We start from the raw sequence: 23,490 nt of genomic DNA, 5'->3' as shown, positions 1-23,490 counted from the left end.
TTTAATGATAGTTTTACTGGGTGATTGAAACTGGCCAGAGGTTTCTTTATTACACAGAAAACTCTTACGGCTTTATCTTATTGAATCTTTTATAGCCAATTTAAAGCTAGAGGGCCCCCTATGGAAGTGTCACTTTGGCTTCCCTCACTCCATATGTAACTTGCCCTCCCCACCTCCAAATATATCTGGCTAGAGATGCCACTGATTCCAAGTGATAAAAGAACAAGTGACTCAGTTCTGCTTTTACAAAGCATTACTGGGGTTTCTGCCTCGGTAAAACTTTGAAAGAATTTTGAAAAAAAAAAATAGGACAGGCTCCACTGTTCCTTTTGGCCTGACGCCACGCGGTCCGAGAGCTACACTTGATTTTTTTTTTTCCTGTTTTAAACTAGTTAAGAGTTTTAGGGCCGTCCTCACAGAATTTTTTCCCCCCCCCCCCCCGTTGCTAGGAGCGCGTGCAGTTTGTCCGGCCTCGCTTCTCTCCACACTCAGCAAAGGAGCCTCCCCCCGCCCCAGCGCCGCTGCCAGGCTCGGGACTCTCTGCCCCGCGCGCCGTGACGTCACCCCCCCAGGACTCGTCAGCTGTTCGCTGCCCGCGGCCGCCGCTCGCTTGAACTGCTGAGCCCGGAGCCGGCGGCGCTCACTCGCCGAAGTGCTTTGGGAAAATCAGAAACCGATCGTAGGAAGGGGACTTCGTCAGGCGCCGGCGGCGCTCTCGGAAACACCGAGGCAGGTCAGGTGAATGATCGCAGGGACCGGGCAGGAGAGGTTTTCCCCGGCGGGACTTGCGGGCTGCACGTTCTCTTCTTGCAGGTAAGTGTAGGCGAGGAAGAGGCAATCAATGATTTCACCGGGGAGCTTGGGTCCAGACTGCACCCCGTTTTTCTTCCTGCCAGGTCCGGAATTCGAGGGTTTAAGAAGACACAGTGGCCTGTCCGGGGGGGGGAGCTCCAGGTCCTACCCTGACGGACCTTGCTGGCACGGACAGATGGTTTGTACAAGGCGTTGGATCTTAACAAATCCTTCCATTACAGCTACCGTTTGTCTTTGCAAATTCATTTATCTCCAATCTACTACCCCCCCCCCCCCCCCGCGAGTTGTTCCTGAATTTATTTTAGCCCATGAAGTTTCAAGGGAGGGGACGGGTTAGGACATGTTCCTTTGCAACTTTGTGAGTCCCCATCAGCTCCATCCTCGGAGCGAACCGTGCAGGATGCGGACTGGAAGACCTTGGGGGGGGGGGGGGGGGGGGAGCGTCTGACTGAGCGCCGGCCGCTGATTTTCCTCCACACAAGGCGACCGGAGCCCACCACCCCCGCCGGTGGCGCTTGGCAGGTGTTTGAATCCCGCCGAGACCCAGCGCCCGGGACACAATTACCCGCATTGTCCCTCGGCTGTTTGGGAATGAGATTTTGCCTCCCGGGCACGTTTGTTTTACCGCTGGTTGAGACTGCACCGCGGGGGATGCCCGGCAGCGTTTGCCTCTGCACTGGGAGATCTAGCGGCAGATTTTTCGTGACTCAGCGCTTGTATGTCTCACGCTTTTTCCGATGTTTTGTTTTGGGTTGGGTTTTTTTTTTCCAGTGAGGTAACAAATTTTTACCGGGTGGCAAGATTCCGCCACCCATCTGGTAAACTGCGACCGCAGACACAGACAAAAAGAGAAGCGACAAGTGTGCTGCAGCTGCAAGAGCTCCTGGCAATAGAGGAAAAACAGGGCTGGCGCTGGGAGCAGACGTGTCGGGAAATTAGCCTTCCCACTTTCTGCTGTAGGAGGTAAACGTTAACAAAAGAAATCAAGTGATTCCTTTTTACTGGACCACGTAATGCATTTCTTGATTAACTTTCGGGCGCCGTTTACTCCCTGTAGGAGCGTGAGAGTACAGGAACAGCACCGGCAGTGCGGTACTAGGATTTCAACCCCAAGTTATCGTCCCAGAGTGATAACACATTCCGGAGGTGATAGCTGTTAGCCTTTCTGTTACCCGCACAGAGCTCGGAAGCTGCTTTGTTTCCCTAAGTTCTCTTCCCTTATCGTGCCAGCCCCAGGGACTTTCCTCTTGTATTATGGGCGCACCTCCTGCAGATAGATAAGTCTGTGAAGGGTCGAGTATCCCCGTCTTCGCTTCTCAAGTCAGTTTGCGCCATAAGTGTCTATAAACGCCGCGGGAGTCCGCCCCCTGCTGTTCCCAGAAGGAAATTTTATTTTCATAGCTGAGCTTTAGGGGGAAAAAATGGTGCATGACAAGAATAGGTATAATTTTACCTGGCTGCTAACCTGTCACAAACCTTTTCTGAATAAAACGGCACCCACTATGTTTTTGTGCAATATCGCAAAAGTTTGCAGGCAAAGGAGTACTACTCAGTCTTTGCCATATACTGTGTAAATATGATTACTAAGGGCATGATTTGCTAATGCTACCTCTCATTCTCTGTCTGTGGGAATACAGCTTAGTGAATGTAGGGAGGGAAGCAATTTAAAAACTTTCGATCTCCTTGCTTTCCTGGGAGCAGCCATGTTTAGGAGAGTTACAAATTGCATTGCAGGCACTGGTCCCTGATTGGTTCACAGCACACAGCGTGTGTTATGCCATTTGTGATAGCATAGCCAGATAAGAGTGTGTGTCAGGAGGTTTATGATTGTCTTCCAAGACTGGCAGCCACCTTGCTGCAGGAAGCAGCTTAAATAATTCCAAGATCAACAATGTAGCAGTAATTGGTACAGAGGCAATATTACTACCTACCGTACCATACTTGCTTTGGAAATATTAAAACCTATGTTTGCCAAAATAAATGATTCTGGGTAGCAATCGGTTAGTCCATATACCCACGTAACATAAATAGATTAATCAACATGGATTAACTGCATAAGTATACTAAACATTATATCTGGTTAATAAACCAATGAATTATTTCATCTTTTTTTATTTGGTAATGTCTCCAAATAGGTTTGTTTTGCACACACCTTGAGAAAAATGAATCTCACTCATAAGCCAGGGTATATGGAATATGATCTGAATCTCTCAAATTTACTGTTAATGCTTGCTTCAGTACATGCATTGTGCTATTTAGCATGCTTTCTTTGTAAACCCTCAATTTAAACAGGGTTAGTGTTAGAAAAATAGCAGTACATTATCTCCTGTTTATATTCAGGGGTCCATATACCTGTATCTCTTCCTCTTAGTTTTTTCATTATTTGCTGTGGTCCGTTTCCTGCTACAGAGGGTTCATGAACAGAGTAGCCATGGCCTATAGCTGTTTCAGGGATTTTGTCTTCACCTGAAGAGTCTGCACTATCACTAGCACCATCAGCCCTAGTACTGAAGCTAAGGGTGGGCTCCTTCTTATCCTGTGTGCTGTGCAGCCAGTATGATATCTTTGCTTACTTTTATACTTCAGCGGTGATGGTTGCCCTTGCTGACCGGCTGTATAAACTTTTTAAAGTCTCAGCTGAGGATGATCCATTCCTTATTTAGCACCTGATTTAGTAAGGTGTTTTTTTTTCTCCATTGACATAGAATGGAAGAAAAACCTTAGTGAATCAGGCCCATAGTTGTTGCGCTTGGTGGTCCGTGGGCCTGCACCATGGACCGCTGCTCTTACCTTCAGCCCGGGCCTCCAGGGATGACCCTCCAATGACACAGCCAGCCTCCCCAGCTCTGCCACTCCAGCTCATCTCGGTGCGACTAGGCTGACTCCGCCACTGCCACCAAGTCGACACCGCCACCACATCAGGGGAATCCCTTAGGTAGGCACATGCCTGACCTGTGCAAATTTAAAGGGCCCACGGTGCCCTCTGATGACATCACAGAGCCACCAGTATACATATAAAGCCTGCCAGAACACCTCTTCAGTGCCTCAGCAATAGGTCGACTCCTCCTGGAGAAGTGCTTTGCCAGCATTCCTGATCCTGCTTCCTGGTTCTTGCCTCCGCTGTGGTGGTCCTGAGTCCATGTCTTCTGCCCTTGGTTCCTTCTGTCTGGTTTGCCTCTGCATCTCTTCATCTTCCCCCCATCTGTCTTCAGCAACTCCTCATGTTCCTGTGGTCCTTTATCTTTCTCCTTTTCTTCATCCTCCTTGGACTGATCTTCTGACTTGATCTTGGACTGGACCCCGACGCTGCTTGACCTCCGCCTGCCACTGACTTCAGGCCTGTACCTCGTCTTCGTTTGAACTCTGCCTGCCTACAACATCTGCCTCGTCCAGACTCCGCTGCCAGTCGCCTGTCCAGATTGTAGCCTGACCGGTCTGCTTCAGATCTTCACCTCCACAGAGGTCCGCAACTAAGTCCAGTCGGCCCCGGCTCCCGAGGGCTCAACCTAAGGGGAATGAGGGCTGGGATTGGTGAAACTCCAGCTGGGCCTCTGCTCCGGCCAGCTCAGCCTGCCGACAGTGGGGACCTGCAGGGCTCCTCCCTGCAGGTTGCGCCGAGCTCGCCTCGACCTAAGGGTCCACTTCCGCAACAGTAGTAAAGAATTTATGCGGTTACACTTGTTTTTATGCAGTTACACTTATTTTTTAAATAATTTTGTTATAGTCAAATTAACTAAGAGGTTTAAGAATTCTAAAATATTTATGTCACTTAAATGGTGTTACCCATCATTCTGGACAGTATTAGAGGCACAGCAGTGCATGCATAGCAAAATACAAAATTGTGTTCATGCCTCCAGACAGAGAGTATAATCCTGTACACCAGTGGCATACGCAGATTACATTTTGTTTGCAGGGGAAAGAATTTAAAAAAAGATAACCTTTAATCAATGGGTGCATGGATTTCAATTGAAAAAGAGACCAAGGTAGGACTACAGATAGAAGCTAGAAGTACAAACCGAAGGGAAAAGGACATCTGTCCATTTCCAGAAGCAAGAGCTGACATGGAATTAGTAAATCTGAAAGTGGATAAGACAGTAAGACCAGATAAGATACATTAAGGGAGTTCAAAGAAATGCTGGCAGTTCCACTAATATATATTGTTTAGTCATTCTTTGGTGACAGGAGTGGCTCCAGCGTACTGAAGATGGGCAGATGTAGTGGGAGTATAGGGAGGCTAGTAACTAGAGGCCAGTTAGCCTTACCTGGGTGGTAAGAAAATTAGTAATATCTCTACTAAACAAAATAATAATGAATTATCCTGACTCCAACAGATTACAGTTTCTGAGGCAGCATGTGTTGGGAGGTCATGTCAGGGAATTAGATTCAGAGAGAGAACTGACTGTCCTGTACTTCAATTTCCATAAGGCCTTTGATATTCTTCCACACAGGAAGCTGATTAACAAGTTAAATAGCTTAGGGATGGATTCCAAGGTGATAAATTGCATTTGAAACTGGGAATTCATACCAAGGAAAGTAGGGATTCCAAGGGCATGCCAAAGAGATCAGTGCTGGGTCCAATTTTATTTAATATTTTCATAAATGATATGGCAAAGGAGCTAATTGGGAAGGTAGGTCAAAGATGACACTGAGATCCGCAACAAAGTGAATAGTCCAGATGAAGTGGAAATAATGAGGAGTGATCTAAGAACACTTGAGAAGTCATTGAGAGTTTGGCAACTAAGACTAAATGCATAAAAAAGTGCAGTCTTGCGTTTGAGGCAGTACATGTTGGTGGGTAAGGTATTAACATGCACTAAACAAGAGAGGGTTCTGGGAATGATCGTATCTGATGACGCCAAGTTTGCCAAACAGAGCAACAAGGCAGTGGCAAGAGCCAGGAGAATAATGGGTTGAATAGGAGAAGTATGACCAGAAGAAAAAAGAAAGCGATAATGCCTTTGTACAAAAATTACCTGGAGTACTGTGTTCAGTTCTGGAGACCGTATCTCCAAAGAGACAGAGACAAGATAGAGGTGGTCCAGAGAAGGGCGACCAAAAAGGTGGAGGGTCTTCATTGAATGACTTATGAGGAGAGATTGAAGAATCTAAATATGTACACCCTGGAGGAAAGGAGGAGCAAAGGTGATATGCTACAGATTTTCAGATACTTGAAAGGTTTTAATGATCCAAAGACAACGACAAACCTTTTTCGCCCGAAAAAAATCAACAGAACCAGGGGTCACGATTTGAAGCTCCAGGGAGGAAGATTCAGAACCAATGTCAGGAAGAATTTCTTCACGGAGAGGGTGGTGGATGCCTGGAATGTCCTTCCGGAGGAAGTGGTGAAGACCAGAACTGCGAAGGACTTCAAAGGGGCGTGGGATAAACACTGTGGATCCATAAAGTCTAAAGGACGTGAATGAAGAGTGGGTGGCTCACGGGAATGACGGCTACTACCTGGAGATAATACCCTTATTCAATAATCACACACACGGTTAATGCGACTACAACATTGCTCTAAGCTTCAACGGCAAGAGGAAATGTGGAAAAAAGGATTTGCATTCACAAAAAAGCGGGGAGTAGCTTGCTTGTTACAGCGGTTACTACCCCAAACCAAATAAGCCTGATACTTCACTTTCAATGCATATCCAGCATAGCTCTCTGCTTCAACGGCAGGGGAGAAAGACCGATACTTCACGCATATCCAGCATAGCTCTCTGCTTCAGCGGCTGGGGAGAAAGACCGATACTTCACGCATATCCAGCATAGCTCTCTGCTTCAACGGCTGGGGAGAAAGACCGATACTTCACGCAAATCCAGCATAGCTCTCTGCTTCAACAGCTGGGGAGAAAGACCGATACTTCATGCATATCCAGCATAGCTCTCTGCTTCAACGGCTGGGGAGAGACCGATACTTCACGCATATCCAGCATAGCTCTCTGCTTCAACGACAGGGGGAATGAAGAAAAGTGGATCTATATACAGACAACAACCAACAAGGACTGAATAACATAGTCTGGGTAAACAAGCATGGGTGTAGCTTGCTTATTGCAGCGGTTACTACCCCTAACTAATTAAGCTAGATATTTCACTTAGATGCAGTTCCAACACTGCTCTCTACATTAATGGTGGGGGTGGAAGGGAAATTTATTTATTATTTATTTATTTAGTGATTTTTTTTTTTTATATACCGCGGCACGTTAAAAACATCACCTCGGTTTACAATAAACAATAATTCAGCAACAGGCTTTACAGAGAAATTGAAATAGCATAGACATGATATATATAAAAAAATACCAACAAAATAAAAGCAAATACAATAAACCAATGGTAATCATGATCCTTAGTTAATGGCAAGTCAAATAATAAATGGAAGTTCAGAGACCAAAAAAGTCAAAATTAGCAGTGAGAAGTATCAAATCGGCGTGTAGCAATGATTCAGTGAGAACAGGAATATTAATCGGTATTTCAGTAGAGGAGAGGATCATTGAGTGTAAGCTTGTTCGAACAGCCATGTTTTGAGGTTTTGCTTAAACTTCTTATGGCAGGGTTCGAGACGCAGGTTGGTGGGCATTTTGTTCCAGATGTTGGTCCCGGCAATAGTGAATGTGCGGTCTCTTGTAGAGACGTGCTTGATGTGTTTAATTGTAGAAGAGGTGAGTTTGGCTTGGTGCATTTTTCTTATTGGTCTGTTTGATGTGTGGAAAATAAAATGATCGGAGAACCATTGCATATCTTGGTTATGGATCGATTTATGTATGAGGGAGAGATAACCAAAAGGTTAATAAGAGCCAAGAGAAACAGTGTGAACCTTGCTGGGCAGACTGGATGGGTCGTTTGGTCTTCTTCTGCCGTCATTTCTATGTTTCATATGTTTCTATGAGATCTCATCTGGAATATTGTATCAAGTTCTGGAGGCTGCATCTGCGAAGAAATAGGCAACGTAGAGACAATCCGGAGAAGGGCTACCAAAATAGTGCAGAATCTACACCGTAAAACCTATGAGGAGAGACTTGGTGATCTAAATATATAGAAGAAAGGTGTGAGATGGGGAGATATGCTACAGACATTCAGTTACCTCAGAGGTATAAATGATGATGAGGCAAAAACATATCCATGGAAAGGAAGTTCTAGAACAAGGGGCCTCAATATGAAGCTGAAAATGAGAAGATTCATAAGTAACATAATGAGATACTTCTTAACAGAAAAAGGGGTGGATGCACAGAATGGATTTCTAGAGGAGGTAAAGGAGGGAAAAACAGTATCAGAATTCACAAAAACCTGGGATAAACACAGAGGATTAGTGGGAAAGTGAGGGTAAAACTGGAGATCAGGTAAGGTCTGTAGTATGACAGAAGAAAAGGAATTTAACCAGATTGGATGGGCCTTGTGGTCAGTATCTGCTTCATATTCTGTGTTGTTCAGAGGCAAAAGCCCTGAGCAACACAGAATATTCCAATAGGGAATCTGGTGAGGACAACAAAGTCTCTCCCCTCCCAGAAGAGTAAAGATATTTATAATTTAAATCTCCCTTCAAGGATCTCTCAATCTGCAACATATAAGATGACAAAAGTGTATTACATCAAATTTTGTTTTCTTACCTAGAGCATCTGTGCTCCAAAAAGAGTGCCTCCATTGCGTTTGAGGCAGTACATAGAGGCCAAAGTATGCAGCTGCTAAACTGGGCTTCTCATTTTTGGTTACAGTGCTTTTTATTTTCTGCTGTGTTTCCCTGTAAGTCCAAACTGTCTTCTCCACATGGTCAGATAGTGTAAATGATAGAAAGGGAGCACTGTATTAGCTTACCAACATTACACTTTGTGAAACGAAAACCAATAAAGTAGTTGGGTAGAGATGATACATTTAGAAAACCAATAAAGTAGTTGGGTAGAGATGATACATTTAGAAAACTCACAGAGATGTTTAAAGATGCAACCTTTTGGGACTACAGAAGCCCCTTCCTCAGATATAGTGAGAGGTGCCATTACCAAGGAAGGAATCTTAATAGCACCTCTAAACATTAGATAGCCTAGAAAAACCATAGTGAGGTAGATAATACAATCTGCCATATGGAGAGGGATCTGATAAAATCCTTTTTTATAGACTTATCACCCTGTTCACCTCTATTTGGTGCCCTGTGGAGTTAATTTTCAAACTCAGAATAGCAAATAAAATAGTTGCCCAACCTTTCCAAATAACCATTTGCCTTCCCTTTCTAACCAGCCTGTAGATGGGTGAATCAACCTCTATATGTTTTAGCTGGTGTATTCAGTATGCCATTCAAGAGGAGCTAAAGTGAGTTGTCAGTGATTCTTTCTAGAATGCAGTTTGCAAAAGTTCCTTAGTAAAATGGTCACTGGTGAAGGTTTGTAGATCCGCTGTACCAAAACATGGCCTAAACTACAAGTGCACAGATCTGGTCCTCATTTTCAGGATCCCCAATCCGTATGTATCAGGCATATTCACATACCTTTAGTGTGAGAGCCAACTTGATCTGCAGAGTTTGATTACCCAGAAGCAGACCTGGTTGTGACCCCTGAGGACCAAGGTTGTGCACCTTTGGTTAGAACTTGTTCACTGTGGAGCTGGAGAGCCAGGAAACTAAATGGTTCTTCTTTTTCCAGTTTATCTGTGCCAGTCTTGTTCTGCTAGTAAAGGCAGCAGAGTCTTACAGATCTGGAGATGCAGAAGACCACATGACTTGTCTTCAAAAGAAGTTATATGAAGCCAAAGTATCATTGATTTGTGAAGAGCTGCCTCCAAATGCATCTGGCTAACATAACTCCTACCTCCAGCCCTCATTACATTGTTTCTGAAAGTCTAGCACTCTAAAAATTCAAAATCTGAGGGGTGTGGGTCCCACAAAACAGAGCTGTGCTAGTAGGGTGCAGACTGAACAGAAGAAAATCACAGTGCTCCAGGAGAAAGATTCCAGCAAAAACTGCTGTAGGAAAAACTCAGGCAAAGCAGTTAGGAGTTGAACAAACTCTGCTTTCTGGCCTTGGATTGCAATCTGGAGAGAAACTCTTGTGCTCTCTCAAATGAGAAACACACAGGTTTTCTCTCCACTTAGTTACCCTGAGCTGTAAAAGAAGGAGATATGCAACTGTGAGAAAGTTGCATTATAGAACCGTGGTGCTGGAATGAGGCCAGAGCAACATCAGGCACACTGGAAATACATCCTTCTGTCTAAGCAATTCGCCTCTCGATCTTTTTGGCTACAATCTAAGACATGAGGTGAGGATGGTGCCTTCCTGGCCCTCTGGTTGAGACTGAGAACCTGTATAACATGGGAGGGTAACACCCTGTCATCCAACCCCACTGGGGACATGAAACTAGTTGGACCCTGGCCAAACTGGAAGGATTAAACCTCCTGGTAACATGAATAAATAAATACACTAATGAAGTGGAGCAGGGGACTTTTCTGGCATGTAAGCCGTACAGAAGCCAGGGGCTTTCCTGTTGAGGTACAACGAACGTTTACAACCATACTGTTAGCTGCACTTGGTTTCCTTCTCAGTATAAATTAATGCAAAACATAAATCTTTATTGGAGTTAAGGTTAACTTGCTGATACAAGGCCAGTCAATGCGACCTCTTGCTGTAAATACTGTAACGTACAACAGGGTGTGCTGTAATGCCGAAATGACTGCATGCTCCTGGGTTAATTGGCGAACATAAGGTAACGGCAGTTTGAGTGGCTGTACTGTAAACACTCCGGGGAAGGAACTTTTCATCTATTGTGTACCTGCATGTCTTGTGTGTGTTTATGGCCCAAGCTTCTCCCTGCGTCTGGTGTACGCGCTATGTAATTCAGGAAAGACTTAAAATTAGATTTATAGTGAAAACGAAACCACGCAACTGCAAGCACTGCCTTTGAAGATGAAAACTTGATTCCCTGTTGTAAAACAGAACCTGCACCTGTAATAGGAATTCAGGATGCATAGACTACGCTCCGTAAGGGGGGATACAAAGGGATGAATCCAGGGCAGGAGAGAGCACCTAACAAATGATTCCTAATCTGCCAGGGTACATCCGTAACACTTGCGAATAACCAGATTTTTGTGATGCGCCGCAGTAATGCATTATCTTAACAGTTTAATAACCTTCTAATTTCAGTTCACATCTAACTGATGTCTTCTGTGCTTTGACCTATATATTTTGTATGCCTTCTAAATTTATTATAAAAGATAAACTTCATATAAATTACCCAGATCAGACTTGGTTCTATGATTTTTTCACTCTGCCCAAAAGAACTGACCACACGCCAGTGCTCATCCCATTAACTGCGGTCATATTTGGTAACAGGTCAACTTATCCAATGCATGCTGTAGGTGAAGCACATAGACTCCCCTATCTAGGACTGTATCTGGATCAGGTAAACCTAGCGCATGTTAACTATTCATTCTTTCCATACGTTGTCTTATCTGGGTGTAGCACGCCACATAGTGTCAGTGCTAGAGAGAAAGACTAGTCATGAGAATATGGTCAAATATCCTCTGAAACCTAGTGCCGGACGCATTCCCTGCTGCCTCCACCTGTATTGTGTACAGCAATGTTTCTCTACTGTAATCCAACCTAATTTGCACTGACATTACAGGAAGTTCAGTGGGGTGGTGATTGTTATTTTAAATGAAATTAGCTTTTTTTTTTTGTTGGTGGAGGGTGACTTTTGAGGGAAGTGCTGACTCTGGGTTTTGATGCCCACTTCCCCCTTCTGAGACAATTGTTTTCTTCTCCCTCAACCCTTCTTATTTCTGTCAGACTTTCACAAGGACTGAACTTCTTAGTCACCAAACCAGAGTATGAGAAAGCAAGGGGGAGGGGAGGGGAGGGGGGGGGGGGGGAGGGCAGAGAGAAAGAAACTAGAGGAGAAAGAAGTGCAGCGTTGAGAGGCCCCTCTTTTCCTTCCTCCCCAAGCTACGTAACTTCGTACAGGAATGGGGAGGGAGAGGAGTAAACCGGGGCTCTGAAAAAAAAAAGAGGAGGGAGAGAGTCACAGAGAAGAAAGAAGGGAACCCCTGAGAAGGATAGGCAGGAGGGAAGGCATGGGTACACTGAAAGGACCATGGAGAAGGCTCAGAGGAAGAGGGGAGAGGCACTGGAGAACAGAACCAGGAAGGCTAGAGGCACTGACAAGAGAATGAGGAAGAAATAGGGAGTAAGGGAAAAGGGGCAATGGGAGAACGAGGGAGAGAGAGAGAGGCACAAAGGCAGATGGTGAGAAACGGCGGCACAGAGGAGAGGGGAGGGCAGGAAAGAGTCACAGTATAAAGACTTGGAACCACCAAAGGGGGGAAAAGAAACACAATAGAAGGGAAAACAGATGGGGAGGGAGCAAGGACAAGAAGAGGCACTGAAAGGGGAGGGACCAAGAAGCACAAGTTAAGAGGGAAAGGAGTATAGGACACAGCCGAAATTTCACTTCCTCATTTACAGCCCAATGTAGCTACACGGCATGTTGAAGCCACGCCAACTGTGCTAGGAGGCTGGGCCGCAGGGTGTGGTTGAACGTGAGTTGTAGCACACGTGTTAATGAGTAAAACTCCTGTCTCCTAGTTCAGTGCTCTTTTACTTTTTTTTATGCTTGGCTTCACTAGGGAGAATGTCAAGAAACGGGGCAGGAGGCCTCAGGCATCTCTAACTCCCCATCCCATCTTCATTGAAACATTACTGGTACGTGCCCAGGACAAGCTTTATCTGCCGCTGCTTTTGGGAGGCACCAGGCTTTTTTGAATCACTAAACCAGACATCCAGGACTTGTTTCCATTTACGGTGGCCAAGGAGTCCTTGAAGATGGCATCAGATGCCCCTTTTCCTGCCTTAAGTCCTTTTGCTGTCAGGGTTGGCTGCCTGGTTTTGGACTGGAGAGCCTGGTTTTCCAGCCCGTTGTACAGAGTCCGGCTACAAGGGTAATCAGATACCGACCAATCAGAGCAAGTTTGGCAGCAGTGATCCAATCGGGTGCATAAGTCCTCCCAGTGCAGCTGCAGGGCAAAGTGTGAGGGAGGAGACATGTGCAGAAGCTTGGGCAGCTGAACACGTTCTCAGAGCCACTGCCAGTTACTCTTCCTTTGGCTCTGCGGGGTTCAGAGTGCTGCACTGCCAGGTCTGATCATGAGACCCATCAACGCGCAGCTGCGCCGACAAGCCCGCAGGGTCCCCACTCCCTGCGGGCAGGAAGAAAGAAAGAGCGGCCGCACAGGGATAGAGTGGCCTATTGGTGATTGCGGCCCGTGCCCATGGAGCCGCTATGACCAACACCAGGTCCCACAGAATCTTTTATCATAGAGCGGGAGCGTCCCCGGAGGCTCTGCGCTCACTCTGCCTTGTTTTTCCGTTTTGTTTTTTTTACTGGCACAGCAGCGATGGCAGCGGTGACAGCAGCGGCAGCTTCATGCTCCTGCTGCCATTGCTTCTGCTCTGCTCGGGCCCCTCTTTCCCACCACCGCCATATTCCTGGCTCCTTCCCTCACATGCTTCTGCCGGCAGCTGAGGGGAGGCAGCGAGCAGGCCCCTTAGCACGGCTCAACTCCAAGCCTGCTCTCAGCTGCTGGGCCGTGGCATAAAGTAACTGAAAAACAAAAAACAATAGTAGCATTGGGGCCTTCCAACCCGCCCCTTCCCAAAACAAGGGGGGATACCAAACAGCAACAGGCAGCCCATCCAGACCCTATGCTTAGGGCCCTGCCAGGGTCCCCCTGATCACCAATGTAAGTAAAACCTTTTTTTTTTTTAATTTATTCAGAGGGGAGAAGCGTGAGAGAGAAAGCACCTTAGTGAATGAATGTGTGTTTTTGACTGAGAGTGAGAGCATGTGTGAGTCAGTTGAGTGCAGGTGAGAATGCATGAGTCAGTGAGTATGGCCAACTGTGAGCATGTATGTGAGCATGACTGCAGGTGAGTGTCAGTAAACAAGGGAATGTGTGTGAGGGTGAGAGAGTATGAGTTAATATGAGTATGAGAGAGAGAGAGCATGTGTGCGAGTCAGTGAGTGTATGTGTGTGAACAAGTCAGTGAGTCAGCATGTCTGACTGTCATGGACCGTTTGTGAGCATATAGGAGAGTGTGTATGAGAATGAATATGTGCGTTTAGAGAGTGTATGTGAAAGAGAGAGAGAAGCAAGTTTGTGTACGTCACCACCTCTGACTAATCCACAACAATCTCAGGGTGACTGGAATCAAAAGTTCCTAGGTATGGAGAGCAGGAGAAATTTTTAAAATCCTTTATTGTTTTTCATGTGTCTGCTGTTTTAAAATATTTTATAGTTATTAGGGATATTTTTAAAACCTTTTTAAATTTTTGATTATTGCATGCTCTTCATCAGCTGTTTTAAAATATTCTTTTTATTAGTATGGTTTTAGTATTATCATTTATATTTTGTGTTTTTATTGTTGTAATTTAGTTTACTCATGGCTTTCTGTGTAACTCATCTGTATCTCATCTGAGTTCTTTGTAAACCGGCATGATGTGCTTCACGAATGTCGGTAAATAAAAGTTAATAAATAAATAAATAAATAAATAAATAATACCATATGAATTCCAAGTGGCAGGATCTGCAATATATGCAAATAAAGAAGAAGGACCCTCCTCCTTCCCATCGTCCATTGTCCAGTCATAGTCAGCATGATTTCAAGGGTGATCCAGTGGCGCATACTCTTCCTCCACCCACCTTACCCATGGTGACTTTCGAGGAGGAGCTGGATCGTAGGGTTCAACTGGTGGTGTTCCGAGCCCTCGGAGGTATCGAATCGCAGGCCTCATCAGTGCCTCCACCAATGCCGGAGCCCACTCCCTCGATCCTAGCACCGCTGCTGGAGCGCCTTGATGTTTTACTAGGCTTCCTCCCTACGCAGCCGGTGTCCAGGGGTTCCTTGGTCCCCTGGCAGCCATCATTGCCTCCCCACCTGAGGTGATATCAATCACCAGTTCCGAAGAGGAGGAAAGCTCGGCGCTTCCAGGGCCATCAGGGCCTCTGGCACCTAAGCTGCCGAGTCCTTTGGAGGCCTCCGTGCCATCGATGCCGTCGGTATTGTCGATGCCTCCGGGTCCCAGGCCAAGAGCAATCAGCACGGGTCCTCCACTGACCTCTCCTGGGAATTTCAGTGAGGAGGTCGCCCCGTACGACCTGTGGGGGGATGATGTTTCCAAGTCCTCCTCTGATGTCTCCGAGGAAGTCCTCTTGGAACAGTCACCCCCAGAGGAACAGCGCCAGTCTCCTCCAGAGGACTTGAACTTTGACGATTTTGTCCACACCATGGCAGAGTCTATTCCATTCCAGCTCCTCACAGAAGAGGATGCTAGACAACACATGCTAGAGGTGCTCCAGTTTGTGGACGCATCAAAAGAGGTGGTAGCCGTTCCCATACATGAGATCTTCAAGGGGTTGCTCCTGCACATTTGAGAACATCCTGTTTCCGTACCTCCAGTGAACAGGAAAGCTGACGCCGTCTACCTTGTTCAGAAGTCCCTTGGGTTTGAGCAGTGCCAGCTCCTCCATCAGTCAATGGTAGTGGAATCTGCCCTCAAAAAGCAACGTGGTCCCGGACCCATGCTTCCATGCCTCCAGGTTGGGAACATAGGGAATAGGGCGCACTGGGTAGGAAGGTGTTTCAGGGGGCAATGTTAATAGCCCATATCGCCTCCTACCAGTTATATATGGCCCAACATTTCTGGAACCTCTGGAAGAAGGTTCAGGAATTGGCGGAATGCCTCCCTCACAGCAGTAGGATGCGTTCCTAGCATTGGTCCAGCAAGGCTTCAAGTGTGGTAAGCATGAGGTACGTTCCGTGTACAATGTTTTTGAGATATCAGATTGCATGGCCGCAGCGGGCATCAGAGCCTGCAGAATAGCCTGGCTCAGAGCCTCGGATCTCCGGCCGGAGGTCCAGGAGAAACTTGCGGACCTCTCCGGTACAAGGGCTAACCATTTTGGGGATAAGGTACGGGATGCTGTGACTCAGCTAAAGGAGCATCATGAGACCCTCCAGCATCTTTCAGCTAGCACCTCGGACCCCCCCTGCTCGGCCAGAAGGTCAGTGAAGCAAGGGGCACGTAGGTCCTTTTACCATCAAAGGAAATATTATCCTCCAGTTTCCTGTGGTCGTTCTCAGCAGGTGTTTTCTAGGGGCCGCCCCAAGCAGCCGCGGTCGCCTAGACCCCAGCCAGCACCTCAACCGAGCCCTGCTATGGGGTTTTGACTGGCGGAGAGGGAGCAAAAGTTCAGTCTCCATGCCCTCTGCGCCGGATCCATCAGTAGAAGGCCACCTGCGCCTCTTTCTGGATCGTTGGTTAGCGACCACATCAGATTGGTGGGTCATTTCCATTGTGCCCCACAGGTATCATCTAAACTTCTTGAGTGCACTCAGGGATGCCCCTCTTGGGGTCAGTCTCCCCATCAGGAAATTCTGTTGTCCAAGCTCTCCACCCTCATTCAGGCCAGGGCGATCAAGCCAATTCCTCTACAGCAACAGGGAATGGGGTTCTACTCTCGATATTTCCTGATCCCCAAGAGGACTGGGGGATTTCGTCCCATCCTGGACCTACAGACTCTGAATCATTTTATCAAATGAGAGAAGTTCAAGATGGTCTGTCTCGGCACTCTGATCCGTCTCTTGTAAAGGGAAAACTGGCTTTGCTCCCTCGATCTCAAGGCCACGTACATGCACATCGAGATATCCCTCAGTCACTGGAGGTATCTCTGCTTCCTGGTGGGCACCAGAAATTTTCAATACAGAGTGCTGCCGTTTGGCCTCGCCTCAGCGCCTCATGTCTTACCAAATGCCTAGCTCCAGTGGCAGCACATCTGCACCGTCTAGGGGCGTAGGTGTTCCCTTACTTGGATGACAGGTTAATTAAGAGCAGTTCCCAAGAGGGGACGCTACGGTCTCTACACTTAACCATTCAGGTGTTGGAGTCTCTCGGGTTTGTTATCAACTACCCGAAGTCCCATCTGACTCCTTCGCTGCACCTGGTTTTATTGGCACATGCCTGGATACGGCAGAGGGCAAGGCCTATCGCCCTCATGACCAAGCGCTCACTCTGGTGGCCCTGGCAAGCTTGGTGCGCTGGACCGTCTCTGCCTGTCTTATGCTCCGCCTTCTGGGTCACATGGCGGCCATGGTCTATGTCACATCCTTTATCCGCTTACACAATCGCAGGGCGCAGTGGACCTTACGGTCCCAGTGGCAGCAAGCCTCCCAGGACCTCAATGTCCGTATCTGTATCACTCCACCACTCCAGATTTTCTTGTCCTGGTGGGAGGACTTAGCCAATCTGGAACAGGGAGTTCTTTTTCAATCCCCCTCCTTCCAGGTTGTCCTCATCATAGATGCCTCCACACTGGGTTGGGGTGCCCATGTAAAAGGGCTCCGCACCCAGGGCCTGTGGTCAGCTTAGGAAGCTCAATGCCAAATCAACTTCCTGGAGCTCCAAGCGATCCATTACAGCCTGTGGGCGTTCCAGGACCGCTTGGTGACCAAACTAGTCCTCATCCAGACTGACAATCAGGTAGTGATGTGGTACATCAACAAACAGGGGGGCATGGGATCATTCCTGTGCCAGGGGGGCATGGGATCGTTCCTGTGCCAGGAGGCGGTTCAGATTTGGTCCTAGGCCCACTCTCAGAATACATTTTTCGAGCTGACTATCTGGTGGGGACAGAGAATGTAGTGGAAGACCGCCTCAATCAGGCTTTTCAGCCCCACGAGTGGTCCCTGGACCCGGTGGTAGACAAGGGGCTTCAGTATGCATATCCTCTGCTGGTGATGAAAACACTCCTGAAACTCTGGCAGGACTGGGGAACCATGATCTTCATAGCACCCTATTGGCCGCGGCAGGCTTGGTTCCCGCTCTTGCAGGACCTCTCGGTCCGGAACCCAATCAGTCTGGGCACCTCCCCAATCCTAGTCACACAAGATCAGGGCAGGAAGCGCCATCCAAACCTCAGGGTGTTGTTTCTGATGGCCTGGATGTTGAAAGGGTAGTATTGCAGCCCCTGGAATTGTCTGACGATGTATCCCGGGTTCTGGTTGCCACCAGGAAGCCTTCGACTAGAAAGTCGTACAGCCTAAAATGAAAGAGCATGGGTTGGAATCATTTACCTGCTCCACTCCGAAGCTCTTGGACTACCTGTTGCACCTGTCAGAAGCTGGTTTAAAGACCAACTCGGTCAGAGTGCATCTCAGTGCCATTGGGGCATATCATCACGGGGTGAATGGTACGCCCATCTCGGGGCAACCCTTAGTTGGGCGTTTCATGTGTGGTCTGCATCAGTTGAAGCCTCCTTTGCGTCTTCCACCTGTATCCTGGGACCTTAATGTGGTCTTGGCTTGCCTCATGAAGGACCCCTTCAAGCCTATGTGCTCGTGTGACCTGAAATATCTGATCTGGAAGGTCATATTCTTGGTTGCGGTCACCTCAGCACATTGGGTCAGCGAACTTCAAGCGTTGGTGACGTACTCACCATATACGAAGTTCTTCCATGATAGGGTAGTCCTCCGTACTCACCCTAAGTTCTTGCCTAAGGTGGTATCGGACTTCCATCTAAACTAATCTATCATCCTCCCTACTTTCTTCCCGAGACCTCATTCGCACCCAGGCGAATGGGCCTTGCATACCTTGGATTGTAAGAGGGCCTTAGCGTTCTACCTTGAGAGGATGGCAGACCATAGGCAGTCCACACAACACTTCATCTCGTTTGATAAGAACAGAATGGGGGTGGCTGTAGCCAAGAACACTGTCTACCTGGCTAGCAGACTGCATCTCGTTCTGCTATACGCAAGCAGGATTGCAGCTTGAGGGCATTGTTAAGGCTCACTCCGTCCGGGCCATGGCAACTTTGGTAGCTATCTTGCATGAAGTTCCCGTGGCGGAGATCTGCAGAGCTGCAACGTGGAGTTCTCTTCATATGTTCGCAGCTCACTATTGCTTGGACAGAGACAGCCGCAAGGATAGTAGCTCCGGCCAGTCTGACCTCCATAACCTTTTTCAGGTCCAAACTCAACTCGTCCACCTAGGGCCCTGTTTTCTGGGTTTAGGCTGTCTTCTTCCATTACCAATAGCACCTAGTTTGTTGTGCCCGTTGGTACCTGTTTGGTATCTGTTGGCCCACTTCGTTCGGAAACAGCCTGCAGCTTGGTATTCACCCATGTGTGAGGACTACCATCCTGCTTGTCCTAAGAGAAAGCAAAGTTGCTTACCTGTAACAGGTGTTCCCCTCGGACAACAGGATGTTAGTCCTCATGAAACCCACCCGCCACCCCACGGAGTTGGGTTTCTCCTGTTTGTTATTTTATTTTTTGTAATTCTCTGTAAAGAGACTAAAGGGGGACTCCGTGTGGCCGTGCGGATAGTGGCATACTGGGCTCCATCTGATGATGTCACCCATGTGTGAGGCCTAACATCCTGCTGTCCTAGAACACCTGTTACAGGTAAGCAACTCTGCTTCATATGGACACTGGTTCTACCACTTGACAACAGATGTCTTGTAATTTTACAAAGCAACAAAATAACCAACACAGATCACACAATTGCCTTCTACTGCAGGCTTTCCATTCAAATTCTCTTCAGTGTATTTCATGAAAACTTTCACTTCCAGGGGGAGTCTATGCAGGCCTATTGCATAATACAAGAAATTTCAAGAAAACTGGATTAATGATTCTTTACACACTTCACTGTCCATGTTATTTATTTATGAGTCCTCAGCAGTGCTTGAAAATGTTTCTAGGATTACTTTATGATTACAGACCTTTGTTTTCAGTTTCTATTTTATTCTTCTTAGGAATTTATCAGTCTTTATTATAACAAACAAAAACAGGACAAAATCAGTGGGGGGAAAAAAGGAGTCATTTTTTTCCACTGATCAATCTCCAGTTTTTATTGGTTATTATAAAAACTGATAAATTCCTGGGAAAAATAAAATAAAAACTGAAAATGTCCCTATTTATGATATCTCCTAATTCTTTAAACTCTCATCCTATTACTTTAATAACCCATGCTTATTGTGCTATTGAAATTGAGAAGGTGGGATTGTCTTAATTTATTTGCAAGCTTTGGATTTGCAGTAGAAGTACATTATTTCAGTCTCACATGAATCTTTTTGCTTCTTTTTTTTCTCTCTCTCTTGTCAGAAGACATTCTTTTAAAGGAGAAACAATGGAGCAGGGATACCTGATGGATGATTATTCCGGCCTGGAGGAGCTGGATGATGACGTTTTTCACCCTGCCGACTTCATGTGCTCTGAAGAACCTGGAAGTGTGACTTCCCCGGCTGTGTTCTCACAGAACCACTCCTACACCTGCTTGCTGGGCAGGTTTCAGCTGTTTCCCCTCTCACATTGCTGTGGCCCAGGGATCCGGCACATAGAGCATGAAGATAAGGCAACCCAGACACTGAGCCCCTCTTCACCCTGTCAGCATATCATGTTGCCTTGTGGAGTCACTGAAGAGCCTCGCAGACTCTTCTATGGTAAGAGGAATAATCCAGCCCACTCTCATACCTACTTTGTCTTTTTCTCTCTTTTGTATATCCCATGCACAGTCTTCTTTATTCTGTGTTCTCAGAATTTGTGAAGTCAATGAGGCACGTGTCTGGCAAAACTCTGCAGATGTTTCACAACAGAAGCCTTTCCGTGCTCTCAGACATTGTTGAGGGTACTAACCAGCACGGGCACCACTCTTGATAACTACCACAGTGAATACATAAGAGAGGGCTTTGACCTTACCATTTTTAGTTAGGTTTGGGCTCTCACACTGTGGTCCTTTTTTGCTCTTGGCTGGAGGCCTGCATCCTTAGCTGGCCTTTCCTTGTCCCCTGGGGTAAAGCTCTGCACCAGTGTTGACCTTGTAGCCTTTTTCAGTATAGACATGTATTATAGGGTTGGTCCCCTAGCCTTTTTCGAAGACTGCACCTTGGTGTTGGACTGGAAGTCATTGGATTTGGAGGTAGGCAATAGAATTTACTTTTGGTTACTTTTAGTTGTTCTGCACATCATCATGGGACCACACTTCCATACAATCACAATCACCTGCTGCTTATAGGACTCTAGTTGTTATCAGTGTCACTCCAGACATGCTTTTCTTTTCTTTTCTTCCCCATATCATTCATGTTTCACTAGTACTTGTGTCACCTTTTGGTTTTAGATTTCTACTTGGATTTATATTGTGTATCCTTTTATGCATTCTCATGCTGGCAACACTTTTCTTGGCATTTTGAAAACTAGAACAACATGACTGAGCACTCTAATTCTGAACAGAATACCTCCAAGGAATCCAGTAACAATATACAATGCCAAATCATGTGTGTTGTAGAGGCTTGCAGGGTAATCTGTGCAGGTAACTGATATGCCAAGTTTCAAGACTTTATATCTGATGTTGAAGTACTCATAAGAGAGTAAAATGGAGATGAGATTAATCTTGAGGTGGTGATGGAAAATAGGCTAGAACAGGTGATTATCATAATGATGAATATAGAAGCAATGTGCTGTTGTGAAACTTGACAGAGGAACTGAATGAACCTTCCTGTTCCAATGTGTTCCAGGGAATGCTGGGTACCGTTTGCATTTCCCAGACAGTTCTGAATTGAATTCACATCTTCAAGAGGAGTCACAACAGGGGCAACAAGAACTGAGTGCTGAAGCCCAGATTGCACACAAACTTCAGTGCATCGGAGACCAGTTTCACAGGCTTCACTTACAGAGGGTAGGCGACTGCTGCATAGCTGTCTTATTGTCTTATAAACAGAACTGCAGTATGCTGGCTGGCTGTTAGGAGTCACCTGCTTGTGGATTTCTGCTCTTTTATTAAATCCTCTATACTACAGCACTGTTTCCCAACTCAGTCCAGGAGCCACACCTCACCATTCTGGTTTTCAGGATAAGACAAATATGCATAACATAGATCTCATATATTGGGTCTCCAACTGTATGTATATCTGTCTCATGTATATTCATTATGGATATCCTGACAACCAAACTGGTTAAGTGTGTTTCTAGGACAAGGATAGGCAACGTTGGTCCTAGAGTGCCACAGACAGGTCTGGTTTTCAGGACATTCAGAATGAATCTGCGGTGATATATATTTATATGCAATGGATATCCTAAAAAAACAGACCTGTTTGTGGCACTCCAAGACTAGAATTTCCTACTCCTGCACTAGGATAACCTGGAAACCACAGCAGTAGCTACTATACCAGAGGTGGTCAACTCCAGTCCTCAAAATTCACAAGCAGGCTAGGTTTTCAGAATATCCACGGTGAATATGCTTGAGGTAGATTTGCATACAATGGAAGCTGCATAAAAGCTACATCATGCATATTCATTGTGGATATCCTGAAAATCTGGCCTGTTTGTGGCTCTCAAGCACTAGATTTGGCCACCCCTGCACATACTACTATACTACATAGTGCAGGGCTTCTCAAATCTGCCCTAGGGATCCCACAGCTAGGATATCCACAGTAAATATGCATGAGATAACTTTATCATGGAGCCTCAGTATATGCAAATTTATCTCATGCATATTCATTGTGGATATCCTGAAAACCTGACTGGCTGTGGGGTCCCCAGGACAGGTTTCTGAAGCCCTGATATAGTGGTGCTAACTAAAAGCCAGATTAATCATTTTTCCCCATAGTACAAGGGTGGCCAACTCCGGTCCTCAAGAGCCCAAATAGGCCAGGTTTTCAGGATATCCACAATGAATATGCATGAGGTAGCTTTTATGCATTGCTTCCATTGTATGCAAATCTACCTCATGCATATTCATTGTGGATATCCTGAAAACCTGGCCTGTTTGTAGCTCTTGAGAACCGGATTTGGCCATCCCAACATCAGGTTCTAAGGTAATTTGGGTTGGGCAGTATCCACACTGCCTGTGATTCTTGTAGAAATAGTTTCATCATGAGAGTAGTTAAGTGTTAAGTCCAGTAGATTCCTTTAAATGCTAAAGCAGAACAGGAGCTGCAGGTGCTGTAAGTTATTCAAAATTTTCTCTTCTCCCAAAGCTTTAACCAACAGAGAAAGAAACATATCAGAGGACTATTTTAAATAATAGGTTTCCTGCATTCTATGAAATGTCTTAAAGCCCAGAATGGTGTGGCCATACAATAGCAAAGGTGAAGGGATGTGGGAGGAACAGTGACACTGACTTTGAACAGAGGGTCAAGTATCTTGCCTAGGACAGAGTAGTGGAGTTTGAACTGGGATCTATAGTTTTTACAGCTGTGGTTTCCACACACTATTCTCCTTTATAATTCCTATCCCAAGTTGTAATGTTCCACATATCCATCTCCGTCACCTAAACAAAATACATCTCCAATGACAATATTTCTTTGCCTGGCTATCTAGTCATTTTAAAAGAAAAAGTCCTTTGTATTTGAAATTGCTTTTATGCTATGCTACCCATTATTTCCTGCTTGGCCAAAGAGGCGACTGAAACTTACAGCCCAGATGAAGGCGGCCCTAGCAAGCAAGGGAGGCCAGAGATTCTAGGTTCGTTTTCCAGTGCTTTCACTCGCATGCTACCCACCATTTCTCAGAAACTTTGATTAATGGATTATTCATGTTGAATCTGCGCCAAAGAACAAGAAGTCAAAACTTTAGTCACTATCCGCACCGCCATTTCCTAGTAGCTTGTGGCCAGGGACCCCTACACTTTGCTGATCTGCATTTGCCCCATCAC

At 46.3% G+C, this 23,490-nt stretch overlaps 1 protein-coding gene across 2 annotated transcripts in view; it reads left to right on the top strand.

Moving 5' to 3' along the window:
• Positions 1 to 495: 495 nt before the first annotated feature.
• BMF (Bcl2 modifying factor) overlaps positions 496 to 23,490 on the top strand; it is a 43,399-nt gene continuing 20,404 nt past the window's right edge. The window contains exons 1-3 of one of the 2 annotated variants that reach the window (XM_029598510.1): positions 496 to 813; positions 19,947 to 20,281; positions 21,353 to 21,513. In XM_029598510.1, coding sequence (XP_029454370.1) covers positions 743 to 813; positions 19,947 to 20,281; positions 21,353 to 21,513 — 567 coding nt within the window. In that variant the 5' untranslated portion in view covers positions 496 to 742. Of the gene's footprint in view, positions 814 to 19,943; positions 20,282 to 21,352; positions 21,514 to 23,490 lie in introns of both variants that reach the window. The other variant, XM_029598509.1, reaches the window with a different exon arrangement.

The sequence above is a fragment of the Rhinatrema bivittatum genome, chromosome 4 (genome assembly GCF_901001135.1).
Source record: "Rhinatrema bivittatum chromosome 4, aRhiBiv1.1, whole genome shotgun sequence".
NCBI lineage: Eukaryota > Metazoa > Chordata > Amphibia > Gymnophiona > Rhinatrematidae > Rhinatrema > Rhinatrema bivittatum.
Note: the sequence above shows the minus strand (reverse complement) of the source record. Positions and strands in the feature narration are given on the sequence as shown.